The sequence below is a fragment of the Zeugodacus cucurbitae genome, chromosome 5 (assembly GCF_028554725.1).
Source record: "Zeugodacus cucurbitae isolate PBARC_wt_2022May chromosome 5, idZeuCucr1.2, whole genome shotgun sequence".
Classification (NCBI taxonomy): domain Eukaryota; kingdom Metazoa; phylum Arthropoda; class Insecta; order Diptera; family Tephritidae; genus Zeugodacus; species Zeugodacus cucurbitae.
In genome coordinates this window covers 70,669,557-70,692,403 of record NC_071670.1, presented here as the reverse complement: position 1 = coordinate 70,692,403, position 22,847 = coordinate 70,669,557, and the positions used below count along the sequence as shown (strand labels likewise).

The window sequence follows — 22,847 nt, the reverse complement described above, 5'->3', positions numbered from 1 at the left end:
TAGGCGTGGAGTTTTAACGCGTCAATTTAAAAGTGATTAAACACACAGCGGTGTCATGTTGGAAATATATCAAGTGAATTGAGTACACACCATAATTTACACCGGCAGTCACATTCATTGTATGTGATCCCACATTTGTTCAACAATGTTGCGTATACGCAGTGTTGCCCATAAAGATTGTATTCCCACTAGCGCCTACATTCATACTTCAGCTCACCTTAGCTGTAGTTAAAGTTTGTTAACATTAACAACAAGCAATTTATGTTGGAGCCATTGCTCCTGGCTAACTGACTGGCAGGTTTACTGAACTCACCTGCAAAGGATAACGCACTCGCTCGCTTGGCTTGCTTCATTACGCTATTTCGTTTTGCGACTCATTGTCGTTGTGTTGATAACCAGAAGGGTCAGTCATCTTCATTATTACTTAATAAACATTAATGTACATTCGGTATGGGGTATATGGTTTTTCTATCTTGTGTGATGCTGGCTCAGTGCTTATTCAACTATGAATACTTGCTTTTTTGTAGGATGTGGAGGATGTTAAACTCAAAAGTTATTCGAATAAAGCTAGAACGTGTTATTTTTATTTTAAATCTTAATATATGGAAAAAGCAAATTAAACGTGGGAAAACCATTCTACGAAAAGAAGCTTAGATGGCCTGTAGCAATTTAAGGTTAAAAGTTATAAAAATTGGGTTAAGTTTAAGATAATTTCCAGTTAACATATGTATATATAATGTGAGTATATTTATATTAACCTGATATTTTTTGTTTAAGTAAACAATATTGAAATATCAGCCCGATGTTCATTGAAGCACCTCAATAGAAGTAATATCTCTGATTTCAGTAAAGGTTATTGAAGTCGATCCGTCGATCTAATATAACCATGCAAAATATGCGCATTTATCTACTGCTGCTATGACCCTCTGCTCCAGTTCTAAACACAGAACACGATATTTCATCATTTATACTACATTCTTGTTGTTAGCCATTAATATCACGTATACGCCCTGTTGCACAGTAATTAAAGTTGTGTGAGCTTTGACCTGCATTATACACATTCTCTCATTACTTTTGATTACAAAACTTCATGTTGTTGAATATTTCAATACACGCACATTTTCTGGCATTGCATGTATTCTGTGGATCATGTCAAATCATGACTTTTGCAATGAACTTGCTACAGTTCCTTTCATTACTAAAATATATATTTTTATTCAATAATTCTAAAGAAGCCATACACCAGAATATACTAATGTTTATTGGTGATATAGCAAACCAATCTCACTTTCAGTGGAAATCCTAATGTTTAATGTTGATAAAATAATTGTGATGAATCAACATGCAGAAAACACCTCATTTCAACTATGCACGAGTAAGCTATTTATTTGATTATTTCTTGGAATCATTTGCTTGGCAAAGAGTTTCATTTTCTGAGTCAAAGAGCGTGATTTAATAAATGTTTGCTTTCATATCACATGAAGCAATACCACAGTTTGCCACGTTTTGTTTAATAAGTGTACATTTGTAGAAAATATCATTATGTCTGTTATGCCAATATGAACCTGTGACCTAGTAGATACTGGATGGTGTTTCGTGGAGTGCAATTGTTTTAACGCCCAAAAATATAAAAGCTTAAAAGTGCAAAAAATAATTAAAACTGAATTTAACATTCATTGTTCCTTTTATCCCAGCTACAAAGACTAAAATCACTTACCAAACGAATGCACATATTTAATTTATTGAAGCATAATCACTTTGACTACAACAAACAATCAAATGTGTGGCACTAACACAATCACATTTCGCACACTCACTCATATACCCACGTACTCATGAAGTGACTCACCTGTAACGCATGCGTACGTGCGGGAATACGCTCGTCTGAAATTGGCCCTCCAGCACGGGTGAATCGAATTTTGGATCCATAACGCTGCAGCAGGAATGCCGTCGCCCCGTTTGACTTAGATAGGTTTGTATGTGTGGCGCTAATGCGATTTGTATATCGTCGGTGGAATTGCTGCGGCTGTCGTTGACTAGAACGCCCGGAGGCATAGCGATGAAACTGACCGAAGGACGACGTGACTGCAAAGAGACAAAGTGTAAAAGAGAATGAGTGAGAGAGAGGGTGGGCTTAGTAAACAATGAAATTGAAAATAATTCACGTATTTACAAGCACTCCTTAGTTGTAAATGCATAAAAGTGGAAAGTAGTTAAAATTCAAATTGTTCTTGCACTGCACGGCGGCGGCGGTGGCAGCACTGCAACCGCTGATTACAAAACATTCTGTAATGAAATTCGCTGGCACCGAAACTTTAATTAAACTCAATTGTGCAGCGTGCTGGAAATGCGATTCTGCAGAATATGCCGCATGCTTTCGCTGAATGCCATGGTAATTGGGTGTGCGGGCAGCGAGTCAGGCAGTGAGGTGGATAAGCGAAGCCTAATGCACCAGGTATGCAAAGGCTTCCTAAATGTGGTGAGTATGTATGTAAGTGTGTGGCTGCTCATATTTCTCGTCCACCTCTAGTTGCCTTCTGGTTAATTGTGTGGGCCTGTGTGGCCACATCAGTGCGGACAAGGCTTGCTGGCACAATTTCATGGCCTGGTGTTGCTTAAACAGTTATTGAATGTTACACAAGCAAGTAATGTGAAGAACTGCAAAGTATACACTTGAGTAACGGTATACAAATGTAACTATGGACTAAAATAGACTTATTTTTGGAGCAGTTGGCTAATATTTGTGTATTTCTTCATAAGAAGATTGCAAAATTTTCCTACTCTATTGTAAAACAATGTAAGAAAGGGAATATGTAAACTTAAGCCGTTAGAAAAAAATTAAGCAAGAAAATGCTTGCACTAATAGCGCTTCGAAGTAGATTTGAGAGCTTGCAAAATGTTGACTTTTTCTTGAGTAACTGAAGCTAAGGAATTTCTTCTATTTAAATAATCCTTTTAAATTTCATTTAATGTGTGATACCGAAGGAAAGTCATTGAAAGGAACGAAGAAGAAGAGTACATAATTCTTAACTTGAAGTCAAAAAATCATATCACATAGGTTCTTAGAAAGTTAAAAAGCTGCTAAACTTAATCGAATTCATTTCGTTTCGTTATCAAGTATCGATATTAAATATATATGGAAATATACAACAAATTATTAAAACAAGCATCAAAGTCACCATTACCTCACATAAGAAAAAGGTCCGTCAAACGCATGCGATATAAATAATGCACCTACACACACACGCCGGCATAGAATTGGTATAATTATATGTGATTGTGCTATTGCAACTTTAATTAAATTCTTCTGCTCTAATCCAAAACAATTTACTCCGACTGCAGCCGCAAAACACAAAGGAATGCGAGCACAACAGCAACAAGAACAATGCTTAGAATCACATTAATAAACAAATCCATGTATGTATGTGTGTTTGTGTGGAAAGTACATGCCACGATGGAATAATGGACAATATGCAAGTCAGCGTTGTAAATGAAAATTAATTACCGCCATTAAAAATGGCAAAACGGTGTTGCAAGATGGCCGACCAGGGGTGCGAGGAGAAGCGGAAACATCAGCAAACAATACAAGTTAGAATCTTTAAAGGTTTAAAGCGCTAAAAAGCAGAGGTCCTTAAAAAGACGACGACAGCGGCGAAGACAGAGAAAGAGGCGAAGACCTGAAAGGATATTACAGTGGTGAAAGCGTATAAGTATATAAATTCAAAATATCGCATGCATTTACCTGCATTCTACGATATATGCACTGCTGCAACCACTCATTAGTGTGAGTGTTTACAATGTGCTTTTAGCCATTAAGCTGCTGCCACCACAAAAAGCACGAAGGAAGTGAGGAAGGAAGGTGAGGAGCAGAGAGAAATTCATAAAAATATAAACTAGAGGCTTTGCTAAACTGCCACGAATGAAAGTGAATTCTGCTGAAGTGGACCGCGACATGGTTTGCCGTTCATTTTTCTTGTCGTTTTTGCAGACGTTTTTATACTCCAGCAATAAAGAGAGTCCGGAAGAACGGAAGGAAGCGCTCAAGTATGCCACGTGCTAAAGAGCAACTTGCGAAACTGGCTGGTGGCGTTGTGGCCGTGCTTTGCACTCATCAATAGAGGTAAAGGTCACTAACAGTAACAGCCAGCCACTCAAGTGTGGTTTGAGGGGCAAAAGAAAGTGAGAGCGCTTGCAGCGTTGCAAGAAATAGAAATGAAAAATGGCAAATTTTAGCATGAAAATGTGGATGAGCTATTAGCAGAGGAAGTCCATAGTGCTTTTAGCTTAGGCTAACCGCATTTGATAGTGGTACATAATGGTATATTTTTCATAAATTTTTTGTTGTAATTTTTTTTTAGTATTGTGCTTTTTCTAATAAAAATTGCTGATATTTGAAGTGAAACTTTTTTCGGCAATGAATCCGTACAAACTGAAGAAGCTTAATAACATTTACATTTCAGACAAGAGTGCAGTCGGCAGAGTTGCTCTATTTTAAGAGTTTTAATTCAATGTATTATTGATGAGATGTTTGAAATCATAAGAATATTGTTAGACGTTTTACAACACCTTAAGTTGGTAATATTTTTAAGAAGTGTTGCCACCTTTTTGAAGAATTCTTATTCAGTAAGAAATCTTAAATTGTAAGGATTAAGGTATCAGAATCAAGTAGTATTACAACCTGTTGTCACCTGTGTACAATTTTTGTTTGTAAACAAATAAAATATTCCAATATGGATATTCAACTATATAAATTCAAAAGGAATGTATGTCCATAATATTTTTGAGAGAAGTTGCAATCTGTTTAAAATAAATATTTTGAATTATTTCGAAGCAATTATGTTATCCACAAAAACAAATTAATCGAATATCTTACTTTCAAAGCACACACAATTTTGGCATATTCCTATTAAATATTTTCTTTCCAAGCACAAAATTTAAGAAAATAAATCAAAGATTAGTGATCGGGAATAAATATTTATTTTAAAATATTCAGAAAATATCATGCTTCCATATTACAAAGTTCATAATCTCACAAAAATTTATTGTTGTTGTATAACATGTCGCAACAACTTTGATTATACATATATATTAACCATATATGTCAACCAAACAAAACCGAGTAAATAATCTCCTCCGCTTTAAGGTTATCTCTTTGTACTATTCAATAAAATTGCAATATTTCCCAACTAAATATAGAGAGCAGTCGTTCCACCCACCGTCTGCCACGAACCAACAAACTGGGTCAATGTAAAACCGCAATAAACCGAATACAAACAGCGCGACGCTCCATCAAAACCTGCGTCGCGCAACACAAAAGACAAGACACGGTGTTCTCAGCTTTAATGAAGTCTAAAACAGCCGTAAATATTATATACACACTTGCATTTGTGTCTATTATATCTGTCGGTAATTGCGCCCAACATAATGCGCCATTCGCGTTTTGAACGCCCATTACGGCCAACAGATTCTGCCGCCACGCATGGAACAAGACGCTCTTAGAAATGTATGGCGCAAGCCCCTCACCCCGGAGTGAGTGATGGTAATGTTGATGATACAATAACAACAAAATTTGTTTATGTGGTTGCTGCCGTGGTTTACGGCATACGTCTAATAAAGTTAGACATGATGTGTCTAGTATGGATCAAAATTATCTGTTGTTGTGTATGTACTATAAGTAAAATTAAATGAAAAAAACTAAAGAAATATTTAAAACCTTCTTCTAAGCTCAATCGTGACTCAAATTATAGTTTTTCATTGAAAATGCAAATTGTTTTCAAAGTCAAACAAGAAGCTTCGACTAATTTGCACACTTTATTCCCTCAATTGTCAACTCGAATGTCATGCAAAACTAATTACAAACACCCACTGACAGTACACACCTAAATAGGCGCCACCCAAGGGAGAGAAAAGGGAGAGTGAAAAATCGTGGCGCTCGCAAATGAAATCCCATCGCAACGCAAACAGAGATTAAAAAAACAAGAGAATGAAGAATAATGAAGGGAACACAAGACAAATTGAGATCTATCTAATCAAGTCAATTTGCAACTTGTTGCACTGCCACAAACTGCTGCTGCACGTACGCGCTTCTTTTGTGTTAACTGATACTTCTCTCGACTCAGTTTGTATATGTGTGTGCCGAGCCTCAGTTCTGCCAGCGTTGCATTCGCTTCAAATGACACCAATTAGCGGTTTTACATTCGCGCTTGTTAGCATTCAACAGCAGCCTAGAATTGCTACTTTAAAATGCACGTGTGGGCGGTGGGATGTTGCAACTGGGCACCTACTATTGCAAGTGGGTGCCTGTTGCAAGTCATTGGGTGGTGAGTTTGTGGAGGTTTCCGGCAACAGGTGCTACGTGTTTCAACGCCCCGCTTTCAAGAAGAGAAGGGAGAGCAGAGTTGTGGTCAATAATTTGCCTTTTAGTATGCAGCGACCTCAGTGGGAATTGATGTGTGTGATTTTACAATGAAAAATTAGCTAATGCTCCGATGAATGCAGGTGAGTACGCACATTAGGGTTGTAGGTATTTTCAGATTTTTTTTAATTTCGGTGAATTATTAATTGTGTTTGTTATTCTATTTTATTCCTGCTTTCAGTGACGTGGGAAGGCATTTCTGGTTATTATCTCGATGTCAAGAAACAAGAAAAAAGTTATCAATTTGCCACATTTGCATAAAATTATGAAGTCATCCTTGAATTTAACTGTTAAATTTGCATCGCGTCCCAATTTACCATACCACCACTGAAAGTCTCATTTTGCAATTTGCCTCAAACCAACTCAGCATCAAGATGCCTCGTCTCCACTTTATCTATTGCACTTTCTGTGCATACTGCGTTGAAAATTGATGTAGCGGTGATACAGTTACTGCGCATTAATCACACTTCACTCATTAATCAAAACTCGAAAGCCAAACAAAAACATTAGAATGACTGCGGACACACCACACTCGTATTTATGTGTTTGCATTTGTTTTTGTTAGTGAAATTCGCTACCACTAACTATTCCGTAGTTCCTTTAACTGAACTTTTACTTTCAATCCTCGCAACATTCGTTTTATGGCTCCTTAAAACACTGGTATACATATTGATGTTGCGCAACATGTTGCTAACAACATTTTCTGAATGTTTGGTTTATCTCCGTTGCGAATATCTGATGAAATATTTTCGCTTATCTAATTTATGAGAGCTTAACTGTCTTTTATGACATTCTTACTTTATCTAAATATAAATATTGTGGTTCGTGTTACTTTTACTTAAATTATGTATTGAAGAATGTTTTTAGAAATCGGGTATACTATGTGCTTTTGAGGTTCCCTTCAAATCTGATGATAATAGTATCGAATCGAACAAACAAAAAGTGGTATAAAGTTAAGAGACTTGTATATTTTAATATATATGGTGCAGCAAATGCTTATACCACTTTAATCTCTAGCCTTATACACTCTAATGTTAAATTTGAGTGGATAATATTATTGTGATATCACATCTAAAATCATTGAGAAGAGAGTTGAGCTCTATAAGGCCTTTTTCATTCACACTTGTACCATAATCTTCTCTTGTTATGTTCAGCAAAACATTTTTTGTATGTATTTTTGTTTGTTGTTTCTTTTCGCAGAAGCTCTTCCAAATCGTTAACACACGTACAAATGTAGCCACATTGTATCAGCAACACAATTGAGGTAATAAATTTGGCATTTGAAAATAAACAATAATTCCAAAATTTATTTGAAACCCCGAAAACATGGCAGTACACCCAATAGATGGAAATTGCCACGCGCAAGCAACCATTGAACGCGCGAGCTAAATGTGTCGGCAATTATCGGAAATCAAATAAAAACAGATACTGCGGCATTGTTTACTTGATGATGTGCTTTCTGGTGCGGCAATAATTCGGAATTACACGCATTACAACCAAACATAAACACTCAGAGAAACACGCATCCATATGAGCATGGAAAAACTAGATTAACTCCGCAGCGCGTCGCTGCTCTCCTGTGGCTTCTGCCAACAAATTACTGTCTGCCACCACCACGACGTGCTGCCACTAACCCGCCTAGTGTTGCATATTCAACATTTCAAGTGAAAACCGGCCAAAAGAGAGCAACAGCTGACGATGATGCGGCAAAACTAAGGCGAAATATCTAATAAAAAACACAATAATACCAACAACAACAATAATAAAACCATTTTAGAAAACAAAAACAATTATAAGAATCTAAGAATAAGCAAACAGATAAAGATAGGACGCAAGCGAGGGAGCGAGCGCTAACGAAAACAAAAGCCTAGATAAGAAATTCTCATTTTGTGGAGAGAGGTGGTTTGAGTAGTAACGGTACTTTGCAAGTGTGCGCGAGTGCAGCCAAGTAAAAAGTTCCAAGTAAGAGCTAGAGGGTCGGCTTCCTGGAAAAGCGCAACCTACAAATCGTGGTCGTTTCTAGGCAAGCCGTCGCTGGATTATGAATATTTGCACACTTCCTCCAACCCATCACCCCTAATACGGCACGCGTCCCCCAATGACAGTGTCACCTAACGTTGTGGAATTGCAGACCCTAGTAAAATGCGCAAGTAAATGCTTTTTGCATATATAAATATGTATTTGTATTCACTGCACACACACACAGACACAGAGAGAGATGGTCGTACAAATGCAACGCTGTTGGCAACCAGCGCCGGACGACCCTAAAGCCTTGACGAAGGCCATTCGCAGCTGAATTAGTAGCCATTATTTTGCGACAGATAAACACCCGTTATACACTTACGTGCATATGTACGCCTATATGTAAGTAAGTCCTTGTAGTCTTCCAGATACAGCCTGTCGATATCATGTCCATGTATGAGTATGAGTTCATGTATGTCATGTCCGCTATTTATATGTTTGCATTGACAATCTAATTCCACCCACAAATGCATTCTTCAATTACTGTGCATGCGTTGTTGGTAACTGTAAAGGAAATCGGAATGAGTATGTGTGAGTGTGTGGAATTTTTGCAGTGTCCTAAGGAAACTGGAAAATGTGTTTGGTAACTTGTGTCGGCACAAGGCACAAGGAGGGAGTGTGCCTGTGTTTGTGTTTAGCATTAGGAGATATACAGCATTATGAATAAGTGCTTGCTGCCGGGCATAATGTACATATTTACATTTCATTATTTTATGAATGGAGAGTCCACAAGAATGCAAATTTCCCAATTGATTGACAGCGCTGAGGATCTAGTTGGCATTGCATAGCAAATCTTCAGGAAGGGAAAATAAACAACAAACTAAATACGTATATTTTGTTCCATGGAGAGGATTTGGAATTAGAAGTTAGTACTATATAGGGAAAGTAATAAAAAATTTATTTGTGAGCAACGAAAACTGAATAACACTCAGTTTGACTTCATAATATTTATTCCTTTGGAAAAAAAATAATTTCATCAAATGGATATGGTGAGCATTTATATATATTTTCTAATATCGAATCACTTACGAATAAGCAATTTTGTTGAATAAGTACCCAAATTCCATTAAGAGTTTCTTAAAATAAAGTGAATATTTAAACTACTCGTTCTCAATTTATAGTATTCATATATCTATTCGAAATGCTTATTTTTAATATAAAGTACTCACTGTAGATTAATATTGGCAGAGAGGTGTAAAAGTGCTCCGATTATATGGATTTTAAATGTTCAGTATCTACTCAGTACTCATTACCAAAAATTAATATAATATGTATATCAAATTTAAATACTTCTTGTGGTTATTATTTTTGACTCAAAGTATTCGTAACTATTATGTAAAGCCTTCAGTTCATCTTCAGAGTACTCCTTGAGTTTTGTCTACTCATTTAGAAGTAATATTAAAAATCCTATTATATTTAGCCTCTGAAGCTCACCTAACCCCTTCTCTTCACCTTATAACAGCATTAATTTGCAAATTTCGCCATCCAATTGATGTGTAGGGGTTACATCAAATTCAACGCCCAACAAAAGCTCATCATCCGCGTGGAACAAAGGCTTTCGCCGGCAATGTGGGTTGATCGGGTGAGTGAAAGAGACAGAGAGTGAGTGCAGTGTTCTGTTGTTCGAAAATAAATTCGTTAAAATCTATAAATAAATATTTTCCCTGGAAATATGCCGTAAATTTATTTTTGAATTGTTGCGCCGAAAATGAGTGCAGAGCAGTTATGTTATTTACGTGACTTATGGTGTACCACGATACAACAAAAGCAACAAAGTGTAACAGATATTTTATTTAAAGCTTACTTAACTTATTTTAAATTGTTTGCTAAAACTGACTTTTGACTTTTGGCATTGTTGCATTTTATATTTCAGCGTTACGTAGGCTTACTTATATGCATACATACTCGTTTATTTATATCTTCATACGTTGGTTGTTAAGATTAAATTTCCTGCTAAATTTAAACTTCCAGTTTTAACTTGCGGCGAAATTATTCACGAAATTTGTGAAGTAACTTATGGAAAAATATCAATTACGGAGGGGAATTACTTCTAATTTTTACTTATACATCTAAGAAGAAGAAATACTCTAATCCGAGCATGTGTTTTATTATTGTTTTCATTAATTAATCTATAGAAAATAAAACATTTAGTTGCATGGACTAATTATAAAATCATTTGAAAAACTAAGCGGAGTTTGAAACTAAAACTTATTTCTAAATTAATTCATATCAATTGCCAGAGAATGCTTTTAACTGCCGACTTTTAGTCACAACAACTTTTTAATCTCTTTTATGGCTCTTTTTATAAAGACTTAATGAAATCACTTTCCTCATGTCTCTGACGGACCATTTAAAATAGTTGCAATGATGCTGAATGACCGTCATTCTCTCCGAATTATACACTAAAGTGCATTTAGTGAGAGCTTGACCGCCGCCGCCCTTGAACCCTTTTCCTTACATATTATTGTTGTTGTCATACATTCGATTACAGCTTATCGCATGGGATTTTCACTGCTCTTCGTTTGCCACTTTTTTGCGCGCCGCTTTTAACGCTGAGTAACGCCATTTTGCTTGACGACTGACCTCACATGTGACACATTGACATATGCCGTTATGACAGCACAACAACAACAAGAGCGCACACACTAAGCGCTAAATAAACGAAAACAATATCCAAACAACCGGCGTTGAAGCCAGCAAGGACACATGGCTCGTGATTTTTTCCCGGCCCAGCCCACTGCGCTGCTGGCAGCATGACAATCGTATTTTTTTGCCAATGATGATGGCGCAACATCAAAAAGGCATCAACGGCAGCAGCAACTGTGCGCGAACATGACAGCTGTCACTGGGGACATGCATATGCGGGACGGAGCTGCGCTAGACGCTATGCTAGCTAACGACTCTGACAGCAGTGCGATGCCTCGGCGCCAGTACGAAAATAAACAACCGAAAATAAATTATATTTTTAAATGAGAATTTTAATTCGTTCGTAATGTGGTGCTGGCCTCAGAGCTGGTGCTTAACGTGGCAAACGTGATCGCACGTAGAATGGCGCGCCGACACGTTCCGGCACGTAAAGTGTAGCAAGCGGTCACCAGGTCATATGATTAATATGATCGATGGCCAGCAGCTGACTATATAATGTATAAATTTTTGGGCATTTTTTGCCTCCATCTTTGTTTTTTTTGTTCTGTATTTACAAAGTTATTGGTCTCTGGTTTGTTTACACTCACCTGAGGTGGTGAGTGGTGGTCCAGCTCGGCGGTTTAAATGCCCGAACTGGCTTCTTTTTAATTAAGTAGGCAGTCTTCTGCAAGCGCCTCTTTTTGTATGTGTATGTGTGTGTGAGCCTTTTGGGTTGCTGAGCCAAGGTGAGTCGACCTCAGCCAGCATTGCTTTACCCTTATGGTTATTTAATGAAAATACTTGAATTTTAATGCGAAAGTAATTGAAAATGTGGTTTCAATTATGTAGTTTTCATTGATGTGTGCACGAAGTAATTAACTCATGGATGTGTGTGTCGGTTTTATTCCAAGAAACCATTGAGGTGGAATATACCCTAAGTATAAGCTACTAAGCAGTGTTTTGTAGACTATTTTGCAAATTAATAAGATAATGTGTGTAAACAGCTTTCTTTATGGTTGAAGGATTTTCTTTTGGTTATGAACAAATTTTCAGAAATATTTTTAATTTTAGTTTTCGGCAATATTATTAGGTCTACAACTTTCCGCCGTTTTCCAATAGATGTCTCTAGGGTCAAGCACTGGTCGATTAAATCGTTTCATATCGATCATGGACATTTGTGTCAACTTAACCCAACAAAATATTTGTAGAGATCTGTTTGCATTCCAAACTTATTCTCAACTGAAAATGTCACTTTTAATATTTTATTTCATAAATAGTTCAAATAATCTATTTAAATCAAATCAAATGATGTTAATTATGAAAAATTTGAGATTCTTCAAGCACTGTATAAATATACACTATGAAATCGGTTAATATGATTTAAATTCTAATATTTATTGAGGTTCGATGTAGCTCAGTGGTTGCTTAAAGAAGCTTTGTGAGTTTGGTTGTTCTTTAAAGAAAAATACATCTCTCACTTCTAACGAAATCTCGTACTTGTTCAAACACTTTACATAAATATCGTAGACTTGCGGAGCTATGCCTCGTGACACTCCAGCTCTGCAGCTAACAATGAATTTAGAAATAAGATTGGAATATCTTTCTGTGTATTTGCGTGTGTGTGTTTGTGCAAAATATATATGAGAATTTCGCTGACAATCGAACGGCGCCTCCTTTGAGTCTGGAGCAGCACACACATGAGAACATCAAAATAAAAGCATTTGGAATTAGCAGCAATGTAGAGTCTCAAGCGCCAATAACCTTGGCATTGACATTAAGAAGAAACTGGCAAAGCAAAAGAGAGCAGCTAAACAGTGAGAATGTATATAAATGATTTCAATACATTACAGTATAGCAACAGCTTAGAAGAGAAAGGCTAAGCTATGGGCTTTGGAGAGGCTTTCTAAGTATTGTCACTCATACGCCGTGTGCACCCTTCGACTTGGCTCCACTGGCGTGCTGCTTTGGCGCTTGCCAGAAGCTCCATGAGTGCACCGAAGGCAAAGACAATCCCAAGTAGCTAGCTGGGTTAGCAGTTGCAATGCAGCAGCGCAATCGATATTCAATTTCTATATAGACGTTGTTGATATGTGGTGGGGTGGAGCATCGGACATGTAGATTTCCAAATTTTAAAATTTTTTAGTGAAAAAATTTAATAAGAGTGTATTTATAAATGACAGAGAATAAATGTTTGCTTCAGAGAAATACTTCTTTGATGCACTCATTGGAAAGAACCTTTGATTGTCTTTGAATTTCATTCCAACGAAATTTGCAGTGCAAATATCCCCTTCTAACATAATACTTTGTGCCTTGGATTGCATAATTGTGAGCTTTTTTCGAATATTCCGGGTTATTTAACTTAAGTTCTCTTTATATTTATTCAGGCGATAACTATCAGCGCGCACTTTTTTGCATTTATTTGTCGCAAAATTTGCATAAAATCGTGCGTTTAGGAACTGAAGCATGAGCGATATAAAAACTGTTATGTAAATTTTGCACGAAAGCAGCAGCGAAAGCAGTTAGTTGGCGAGTATTTGTTCATAAATAAAATAATAAATGTAAATTCATAAAAGAGAGAGAGACGCGGATTGTAGAGATTGCGAGTTGAAATAGGTGCTGGAGGTAGGCAAAGAAGGGCGCCATGTAGTATTCCGTTAGTTTCTATTAGAAAGCAAATGAGAAGTTAGGATTGAGCTCACGGGAAATCTACAAGGTCAGTTGGTAGCAAGAGAGTTGAGGAAACCCCAAAAGCTCATATACACCACACGATACACAACATATATAGAAATATCGTTGTCAACACATTCCACACTAACTAACACACATACATATCTATCGCGTGATCCGTGAACAATTGCCAAGTCGTCAAAGGTTAGCCAAGCAATGAGGAAGCAAACTATTTAACCACGATTCTGCACTCGAGAAATATGAGTTCATTGCCTTGAATGTGAATGAAGCGCAAGTGCTGACGACTGGCTTTATTTCATTTTTTCTCCTCGCAAAAATCACAACACAAGCACAAAGCAAAGCCAAGCAATAACTAGCTGACAAAGAACTAACGCCAAGACCCTGAAAGGACGAGGTCAAAGACACAAGCCCAAGCTCAAAGCATGTCCGTGCGATGGGAATATATGTTGCTGAACGGGCACTAACTGTCACGAGAGTGCCGTTAAATACTGTTACTTGCCTGCGGCAAATTGGTGAGTTCACGCGACTTGTCAAAATGGCGAAAATTGCTGCCAATTAATGTGTGTATTATGCATAAACTGCCGCATAACATAAATAAAGGACGGTTTTCGGTGGCAATTAGTGAATGCTGAGTGATGAATATGAAGTGTAGAAAATAGATTTAAAATTTTCAATAACAGTAAATTGTAACATTCTGGATTCAGTCAGTTTAATACTGATTTTTTTAGCAATTTGTCAGTTATATGGGTCTCATTTGCGCCCAATTTGTCATAGCGAAATAATAAATTTATTGCATTCAACAAGCCAAAACTGAATAACATACACATATACATTGGTGTCAATTAATTTTCTCTCCGAAAGACTGAAATAATATATTTAAATAACTTTTGTATGAATATTTCATTAAAAACTTAAAAATCATCAATATTACTGATTTCAATTCCAAATTGGCTTCTCAGATTTTTTTATTTTTTTAACTCTTTTGGCGCCGAAAAGTAGGCAACGTATTTTTAAAGCTTTATTTCACTGAGAATGTACCTTATTTTGTCAGAAAGTCGGTGCCTATGACTAATTTACTTTCAAATATCAATTAACTTCTCAGATATTTTATAGAAACCCAGAAATAATATTTTTCTTGTAATAAAGTGCCTCTGGGCCAAATAGCTCCCATATATCTAATATTAGGGATTTCAAACTTCCGGTGGACTTTATTTATATATATAATGATATTCTTTATTCTACAGATTTTATGCAGAATTGTGTGTTACCTTAAAAAAATTACATAAATAAATTGCCGGAGTATAAAATGTTGGGTTAGCCGAACTTAACCCTTGCTTTTCAATGCAAATATATATTAATCCTCTCATTAATATTGTTCCCTTCTATGACAATAATTGAACAAGTTTGTCGAACACGATAACGCTATAATATCACTTCACAAATACATGCGAGTATGCAATAACTGAGTTTCCGTCTATCAGCTGTCAGTGTGGCTACTCCGACGCTCACACTGGCTCTTACACACACTGACTCTCTGTGCACTTGAGGCAACTGTGAATGGCATCATTAAAGTCTTACCGACTACATTGATGGGATAAACATGCTTCGCCAAATGGCTACGAAGACAAACTTCATGCAACAACAAAAGCGACAACAATAAAGTGAGTGACAGAAGACATTTCCAACTCGTTTCCGTTGCCAGCAAATGGATTGGAAGCTGCAATTAGTCAAATGACTGGCATAAGTGAGCTGCAACGGGAGCTTAAATGCATAACGGCACTTATGCGCGTGCAGCTCTCTTCATTCCCGAGAGAGGCACAAAGAAGTTTCGCCCAAAGTGAAATTTATCAAATTGAGCGCAAGACAAAACTTAAGTGCATTTCGTGAGCAAACTTCTCGCTGTCATAACTCACACTGTCGATCATTTAATTAAAAAACAAAAACAACAAATCCAAAAGTTTTTCAATTACGGCAATATTTCATAATAATACCGAGTAAGTGCTGCCACTTCAGCTTTCAGTCCCGCCCCCACTTCTCATACTCTTTTGTTGTATTGAAAGCTTTAGAGCAATGAATTTGTTTACGCAAATAGTTAATATCTAATAGCTCGTGAAAATATTTTTATTATTCGCAAAATTTGCAATAAAATTCCGCCACTGAATGCACGCCTTTAGCTAAGCAAATATTAGATACTCGCCGCTTATGCAATGATTCCATTGTCACATCATTCAATTCGGTTATTCTCGCTCATGCCTGTTCGTCTGTATGTGTGTATGTGTTTGTGTGTCTATAAATGCGCGTATTTTGTTAATTGCACTCATTTCGATTTCGTAATAATGACAATTTTAATTACACAATCCATTCGGCATTCCATAAGTGGCAGTCTGTTCTAGTTAACTCAACAGCTTTGGAGCACCGTTGAGTGTTCTGTTTGATTTGTTTTGTTCGGCTGCTTCTGTTTGTGGGTTTTGCTGTCGACATTCAACAGCTCAACAACTGCTACTGCTACTGACACCACCGCCGCCACCCCGTTATTTAGAATGTCGCTTTAATATTAATAGTCGAGAATGATGCTAAAACGCTGGGCGAATTTTCAAGTTAAACACTTTGAGAATATACATTTTTGAATTTTGGAAATCTTGGATTGCATATAATTTCTGATCAAAATAATTGCCACGAGTGTATGTTTTATGGTTTTTTTAAATATCTAACAAAAAGTTCGACCATTTTGAAGGCATTATGCCTTGCTTTTGGGGGACTTGTATAAAAATAGTATAGCTGGCGATGGCAGTACCAAATACCTCTAATCAAAGTCCAACTTTACTTTGTATTTGAAGCAATTTTAAACATGAAACTGTTAAGTATTTGTTTAGGTTATGAACTCCTATTTGAGACCGCTGACCTATTGAGGATAGGTCCTCTAGAATCTTTTTTCGTTACAAAGTTCGATGTATTTCCATGAAGCCAATTTATAAGGCACTTCAAATCAACTAGACCGTTCTACTGATTTCGAGAGATTCCCTTCTACATTCCGTTAGCCTTATTTAAATATACTTATTCAGGCGTATTTATTTAGATACAACAAATGATTTCGCTAAATGCCTAACCATGTCGCACAATGCCATCTTAATCGCCGTCTGCTTTTCTAATAACTATAACATGCCAAATAATTCTTACTTCAATTAATAAATCTCAAAAACCCGAGAGTAATTGCTAATAGAGGTGTGTCCAAACCACTCATAAATTATTGCAATTTTTTTTCAATTAGTTGTTATTGTAATTTTATCGAATTAAATCTATAAGCACGCCAATGTTTACAGTTATGTAATAGATTTATTAAATGTTTTTCGTGTTTTTACAGTTATTCGATACTCAATATGGACTAAGGCTCCATTCTTTTTGGGTGTGTCGTGAACGCGTTTAAGCCAAACGCTCAGAAATTATCATGCAAAACCGAGAAAGGTAAATGGTGATTTGTTGTAGTGCATACTCGTATAATAAGTTGCTTTTGTTTTTGTGAGTATAAAGTGACATGTTTGAGAATCGCGATAGACGCACGTACGACAACAACAAGCGATCAGCAAACATATCGTGTGTGTATTTTGCCAACAAATCTGCAAACAAACAAACAAAACGACGGACGGACGAATGGATAAATGAGTGAGAAGTTGTGAGCAGACAAGTGATTTGTGTTATCAGCAACGTGACCACCTGATTGCAGTTGAACGCCTGGGATACTTATGCATACGAGTATATTTGAATTGTAAACCAAAGGAAACAGCAGGAAACATGCATATATTGGTGAGTGTCTGTCTTGAGTTCCTAAAGCATGTAAATCACGCATGACACCCTTTATTTGGTTTGGTTTTGTTAGATTGTGGATGCTTTAGTAGCCATTTGGGAGCTTATTTTTTCTCATGGAGCGTATATTCACGCAGCGAACCTGCCACATTCAGTTTGTTTGTTGTTTGCGTCTGTAGTCACCCTTGTGACAGGTCTACAAAGTTATTCAAACGTATTTGCTGCTCAAAGTGAAAAAGTTTTGATTTGAACTTAGTGCTTCTATAATTTCTCTGTTTGTTCTATGAAGACCCATAATGGCTTCAAATTTTATTTTTTTGCCTCTTTGTCCATAACTATTTATGTATATGCCTCATATAGAAGCCATTAGTCGTGGCATAAGACACATGAATTTCTATTGACAGTAATAATTTGAAACAAACGAGAATTATAAATATAAAATAATATGATAGAGAAATTATTTTTTTTTTATATGTATTATCACAACTTTTTTTTAATAATTGTGCTTTGAAAATTTTTATTTCCAAAGATTGTTTTCAACTTATTTTTAAAAGCTTCCAAATTTTATTTCTATCTTTTTCTTATCTAAGCCACATCTATTTCCTGTACACTTCCCCTAGAGCAATTCAATTATCACCCAAATTGTTTGCTTTCCCTTGATCTTCATTTGCTTCAACAGAACTGTACATTTGCCCTTTGAGTTTTCATTTGTGCGCAAATAAATTTAAAATTCTATGAAAACAATTAAATTGCTTAAAGGGACTGAGGGAACAACGCCTCACACACCACTTTTGACCAGATACAAAATACACTTGTCTCCGGGCAAAACACTAACACTTGTAAGCTCTAAATGAGAAAATATAAGAATCTTGTCATCTTTCGAACTGCCAAACTTCGCCACGAATTCCCATTGCAATACACATACAAATTGTCAGCAATCACACCACTCTCCCAAAACCACACACACTCTACCCAAACCATCTCACTCCTCTGCAGCCGGTGTATGAAAGCTCCATTGGTGCCTGATTGGCTCGTGCGAAAGCTGAAAATTTAATTGCGCACTTGTGGCTTGTGTGAGAGTGTCTCTTCTCAGCGCGTTTTATTTACTTTCACTTGCTCATTCCTTGCGGTTACACACACATACGAAGCATTCCTCGGCACGTGTGAGTGTGCTTGTGTGTCTCCTAAAGTAATTTTAAGTCAGTTTGTCACTTTCGTTGACTTTTGGTTGGGTTCATCAGCGTTTGTTACTATTGAGGTAATCTTCAATGTAGATGACTTTACTTCCAGCAGCACTCATCATCACGGCTGCCTTCGTCCTGCGAAGGTCCTTCACACTCTTGCTCATTTCCTCATAAACACTTCTCTTAATTTAGTTCTATTCTGCTTCACTTCCTTGACTTTTGCTAGATCTTCAATTGCTTCATTTATTTGATTTCCTTTTTTTCCTCACTTCCAGTGCCAGAGGAAGAGAAAGAGTGTGTGAACTTTTGCAATTCATCCTTATTATTGGTGTTGTTGTTCTACAAAGTGTTGACACGACGAGTGGATCCAACTGATATATGGGCGATATATAAGTATCGTGAGCAACTGCATGTGTGTGTGTGTTTGAAATGTTGAGGGAAATGAAGTGTTTTCATTAAAACCACAACTTGTATGTATGTACATATGCGAAGCAAGTGTTCAGTTCACACATTAAGTGGTCTCGCACCGAAGTGGGATTTAGAAGTGATTTGATAGAATTTAATTTGAAATTGCTTTAATCTGGAGCAAGTATTGCGTTCTATTCTGTATTTAAGTGGCTGGTGTGTTGTTGTTAGCTTTAGTTGCACTCTATTATCTGGTCACTTAAGCTGGACAACTAGTTTGAGCACAATTTAATTTGTTATTGTTTATCATAATACAATTTTATTCCGACCAGAATTAGTTATGTATATGTATGTGTGTAGAATTCTCCATAGTGTCTGCAGTGTGTTGACAATTTGATTGCGAAGCTGACATATTTGCTCTCTCTGCTTCTGAGTTGAGCAAAATATTTGTAGATTAATGTGCTGTTAAACCATTATCGCTAACTGACGTAGTTAAATTTCTGTGAGTAAGAACTGGGATAGATTTAGATAAAAAACGGGAGGAAAGTTTTACGGAAATATCTTCAAATATATGAAAGAATGTTTATGTATATGCTCAATAAGAGTATTTAAAGCTTTTATGAAGATTTGCATACTGATATATGAAACATACCCTTCCAAGAATTTACAATTGATTGACACACTAAATATACCTGGAAGGAAAAAAACAGACAGTTAGTAAATGCTTTAGGGTAATTGTTTAAAAAATAGTTAATTTGAATAAAAAAAATCAAAAACAATTTTGAAGGTTGCCACCTGTTTGAATTTTAAGGCATGTAGTTTTTGTATATTTATGAAATACTATAATTTAATCATAAACTTAAACCCAAATTCGTTTGCCACATTTCTGATTTTAATATATACATATATATATACATATTTAAAATATATATTTTTTTATAAAGTTAGGAACTACTAACTTCATTTACTCTGAACTTCTTGAGTCTCTTATTTTGACAATATGTAGAAACAATGTTCTACTGACTACACTAATGAAAGGGGTCTAAAGCAGCGTACAGTTGAAAATAATTTTTATGAGTGTTGCCACCTGTTTAAAGTTTGAAATAAAATAAAATTATTGACTTAATAAAGTAAATTGGTAAATACCTTTAAAAATTAGAAAAAAAAAATTTAATAAATATATTACCAGAAGTTGCCATCTGTTTGCATTTTCATAATATATTATATTTTTTAATATTCAAATATTTTTTTAAAAATTGATTTGAACATAGTTGAATTGTAAAATAAAGAAAGATGAAACAAGAACAAATTAACAAATAATTAAGCACATTAAATGCCTTTTGCCGACAGCTTTGCTGCTAATGACCACAAAAATAACAACAATAAAAACCACAAACAATAAAATCAATGTGAAAGCGAATTGTAAGCGAAACAAATGACAGACGTCGCCATAAAATGCAAATCGCTTGACAGAAAAAAAGTTAAGCTTTAAAGAGCAGAACAAAGCTGTGGCGCTGATGGTGGCTTTGGCAGTAAAATCTGCAACGAATGTCAATAACAGCCGCATTGAATTTGAGTGTCGCCAACAACAACAGAAGCAACAATGATGGTGATAGCGATGGCGGCATTAGAGCTCATTGAAATACATTAGCAAAATGGAGCACTGACAATCATATATGCATACTCCTACATATACATACAGACATTCAAACACACTCTTGGTGAACACACAAACACTTTTGAAAAATCACGTTCAACTCGAGCAAAGGACGAGACAGCATGCCATAATATTGAGTTGAAGGCGAGCATTTCGTTAAATAAGGCGATCAGTCGGATTTAAGGTTTGCACAAAAGCAAAAGCATGGATCCTCAGGGCAACATTTAAGCATGTATGTGTGTATGTAAGTATTAATGTACATGTATATGTATTGAAAAGATTGACAATGGCACTGACAATGACCATCGCAAGTTATCATTGTACTCATACATACCCTAGTATGTGTGTGTGTAAATCTGTTCTATATAAAGAACGCAGCGAAGAGCCAAGATGCTTACTAAGATTGTGCGCTGTAGTCGGCTTGCAAGAAGCAGAAGAAAATGCGCGGCCATTCAAATACGGTTGCTGACGTTAATGATAATGCATGCGTATGCATTAACTCCAACAACAACAAATGTGCATATGAAAACGGGCGACAGTTGACGTTGGTTGTGTATGTGCCAAGCGTCTGCTGACGTTCTAGATAAGCTCACTGCTGCTCTAGAAGCTGACGCTGTTGCTGTTGCTGACGCAGTCCATTCATGTTGACAGCGTCAACTGCTGTTGCAGATGCACGAATCAGTCAGACGTTCATTTCGTCATATCCACTTATAAATGTAATCAAAAGCTTACCGAGTTCACTGAATGCGCATCGAATTATATATCCGGTGGAGAAATATTATATGCATTAAATATCCTGTGTAGTATAAGGCTGTCTTTTGCAAATCGCAGCTATGCGTTTTGTGCATTCTTAAAGAAAAATTCGATTTTATATGTTGATATGTCGAAATTGCAGATTCATTTGATGAAATGGCAAAGAAATTTAAAAATATTGTCTTCTTTTGAAGATATTACTTTGAAAAAGTCACTCCGAGAGGCATCATTACCACCCAAGTATTTTTACAGCTGTTAACAACACAGATTCTTTGGCGAGTAAGCTTGAATGCCCGCATTCCTCATGTGATAAATTTTTAATATATATTTTTTTTTTAATTTAAACTACTTTTTTTTTAATATTTCATACGAATTCACACAGTGCACAGCAAGCTGTGTCGTTTTTTAAATGGAATTTTTCGCCAAGTCTGTGCTTTTTTAATGCCATCCAGTATTGAGAATTATGCAAGGGCAACACTGGAGAAAATTCAAAAGTGGGTGTTACTGAGAGCTTGATCTTTGAGTGGCAATTTTCGTTTGAATTTAGAAAGGTATTCAGAAATTCCGTTGAAAGTTGCACAGTATTAATTTCACTATTGGAATTCTGTTATCAATTTAATTTACTATTCTATTGAATATTTATTTACCATTTTATTTTAATGTTTCAAGTTAAAACGAAAACATGATATTTTCTCTTGTTTTATGTTCAATATCTTTAGAAATGTCTTTTTAAAATGTTTACAGAATGTATTTATATTTGTACCAGTATTATTCGAAACCTTTTTCCTTTGGAAAATTCGGATAACTCAAAAATTAAAGGCGTATAACTTCAACAAATACACGGTATATGATATGAAAAGGCTCGATGGAGTTCTACATACTGAATTGAAATCATCTTCGTATATCGGTCTATATTTGAGAAGGCTTATTGAAATTGACTCGTAAAGATCTGCTTCGCATAGTACAATGCAATTTGGTGCCAAAGATTATATCGAACCATACCTTGCTTCAAGCCTCATATATTGAACATATATGAATCTCAATAAAACGTGGTGAGAATATTTTATTTTGAGAAAATTGTATCACTACTAAAAAGTTGCTCTATCGGTTCACTACTTCTTGCTCACTTAACTGATTCTTATTCGTTTGCTTTACTAACTCGTACATATGATGGATTGGTTGCAAAAACAGTAAATTTGGATATTTTTTGACTTTAATATCGAAGGCTGCGTTTCTTAAAACTTTTAATTACTTTAGGATACTCATATATCATTCCATTTACTCTGAGCAAAACTCA

The 22,847-nt window shown here is 36.0% G+C and overlaps 1 protein-coding gene across 3 annotated transcripts in view; it reads right to left on the bottom strand.

Annotated features, from left to right (window-relative positions):
* The window catches only part of LOC105219296 (adenylate cyclase type 9), a 163,193-nt gene that overhangs the window by 107,427 nt on the left and 32,919 nt on the right, over nucleotides 1-22,847 (bottom strand). For 2 of the 3 annotated variants that reach the window (XM_054231221.1, XM_054231223.1), the window contains one exon: nucleotides 1,850-2,085. The exons of the other annotated variant lie outside the window; for it this stretch is intronic. In XM_054231221.1, the coding sequence (XP_054087196.1) occupies nucleotides 1,850-2,085 (236 nt within the window). The remainder of the gene's footprint in view (nucleotides 1-1,849; nucleotides 2,086-22,847) is intronic. 3 annotated transcript variants of the gene reach the window in all.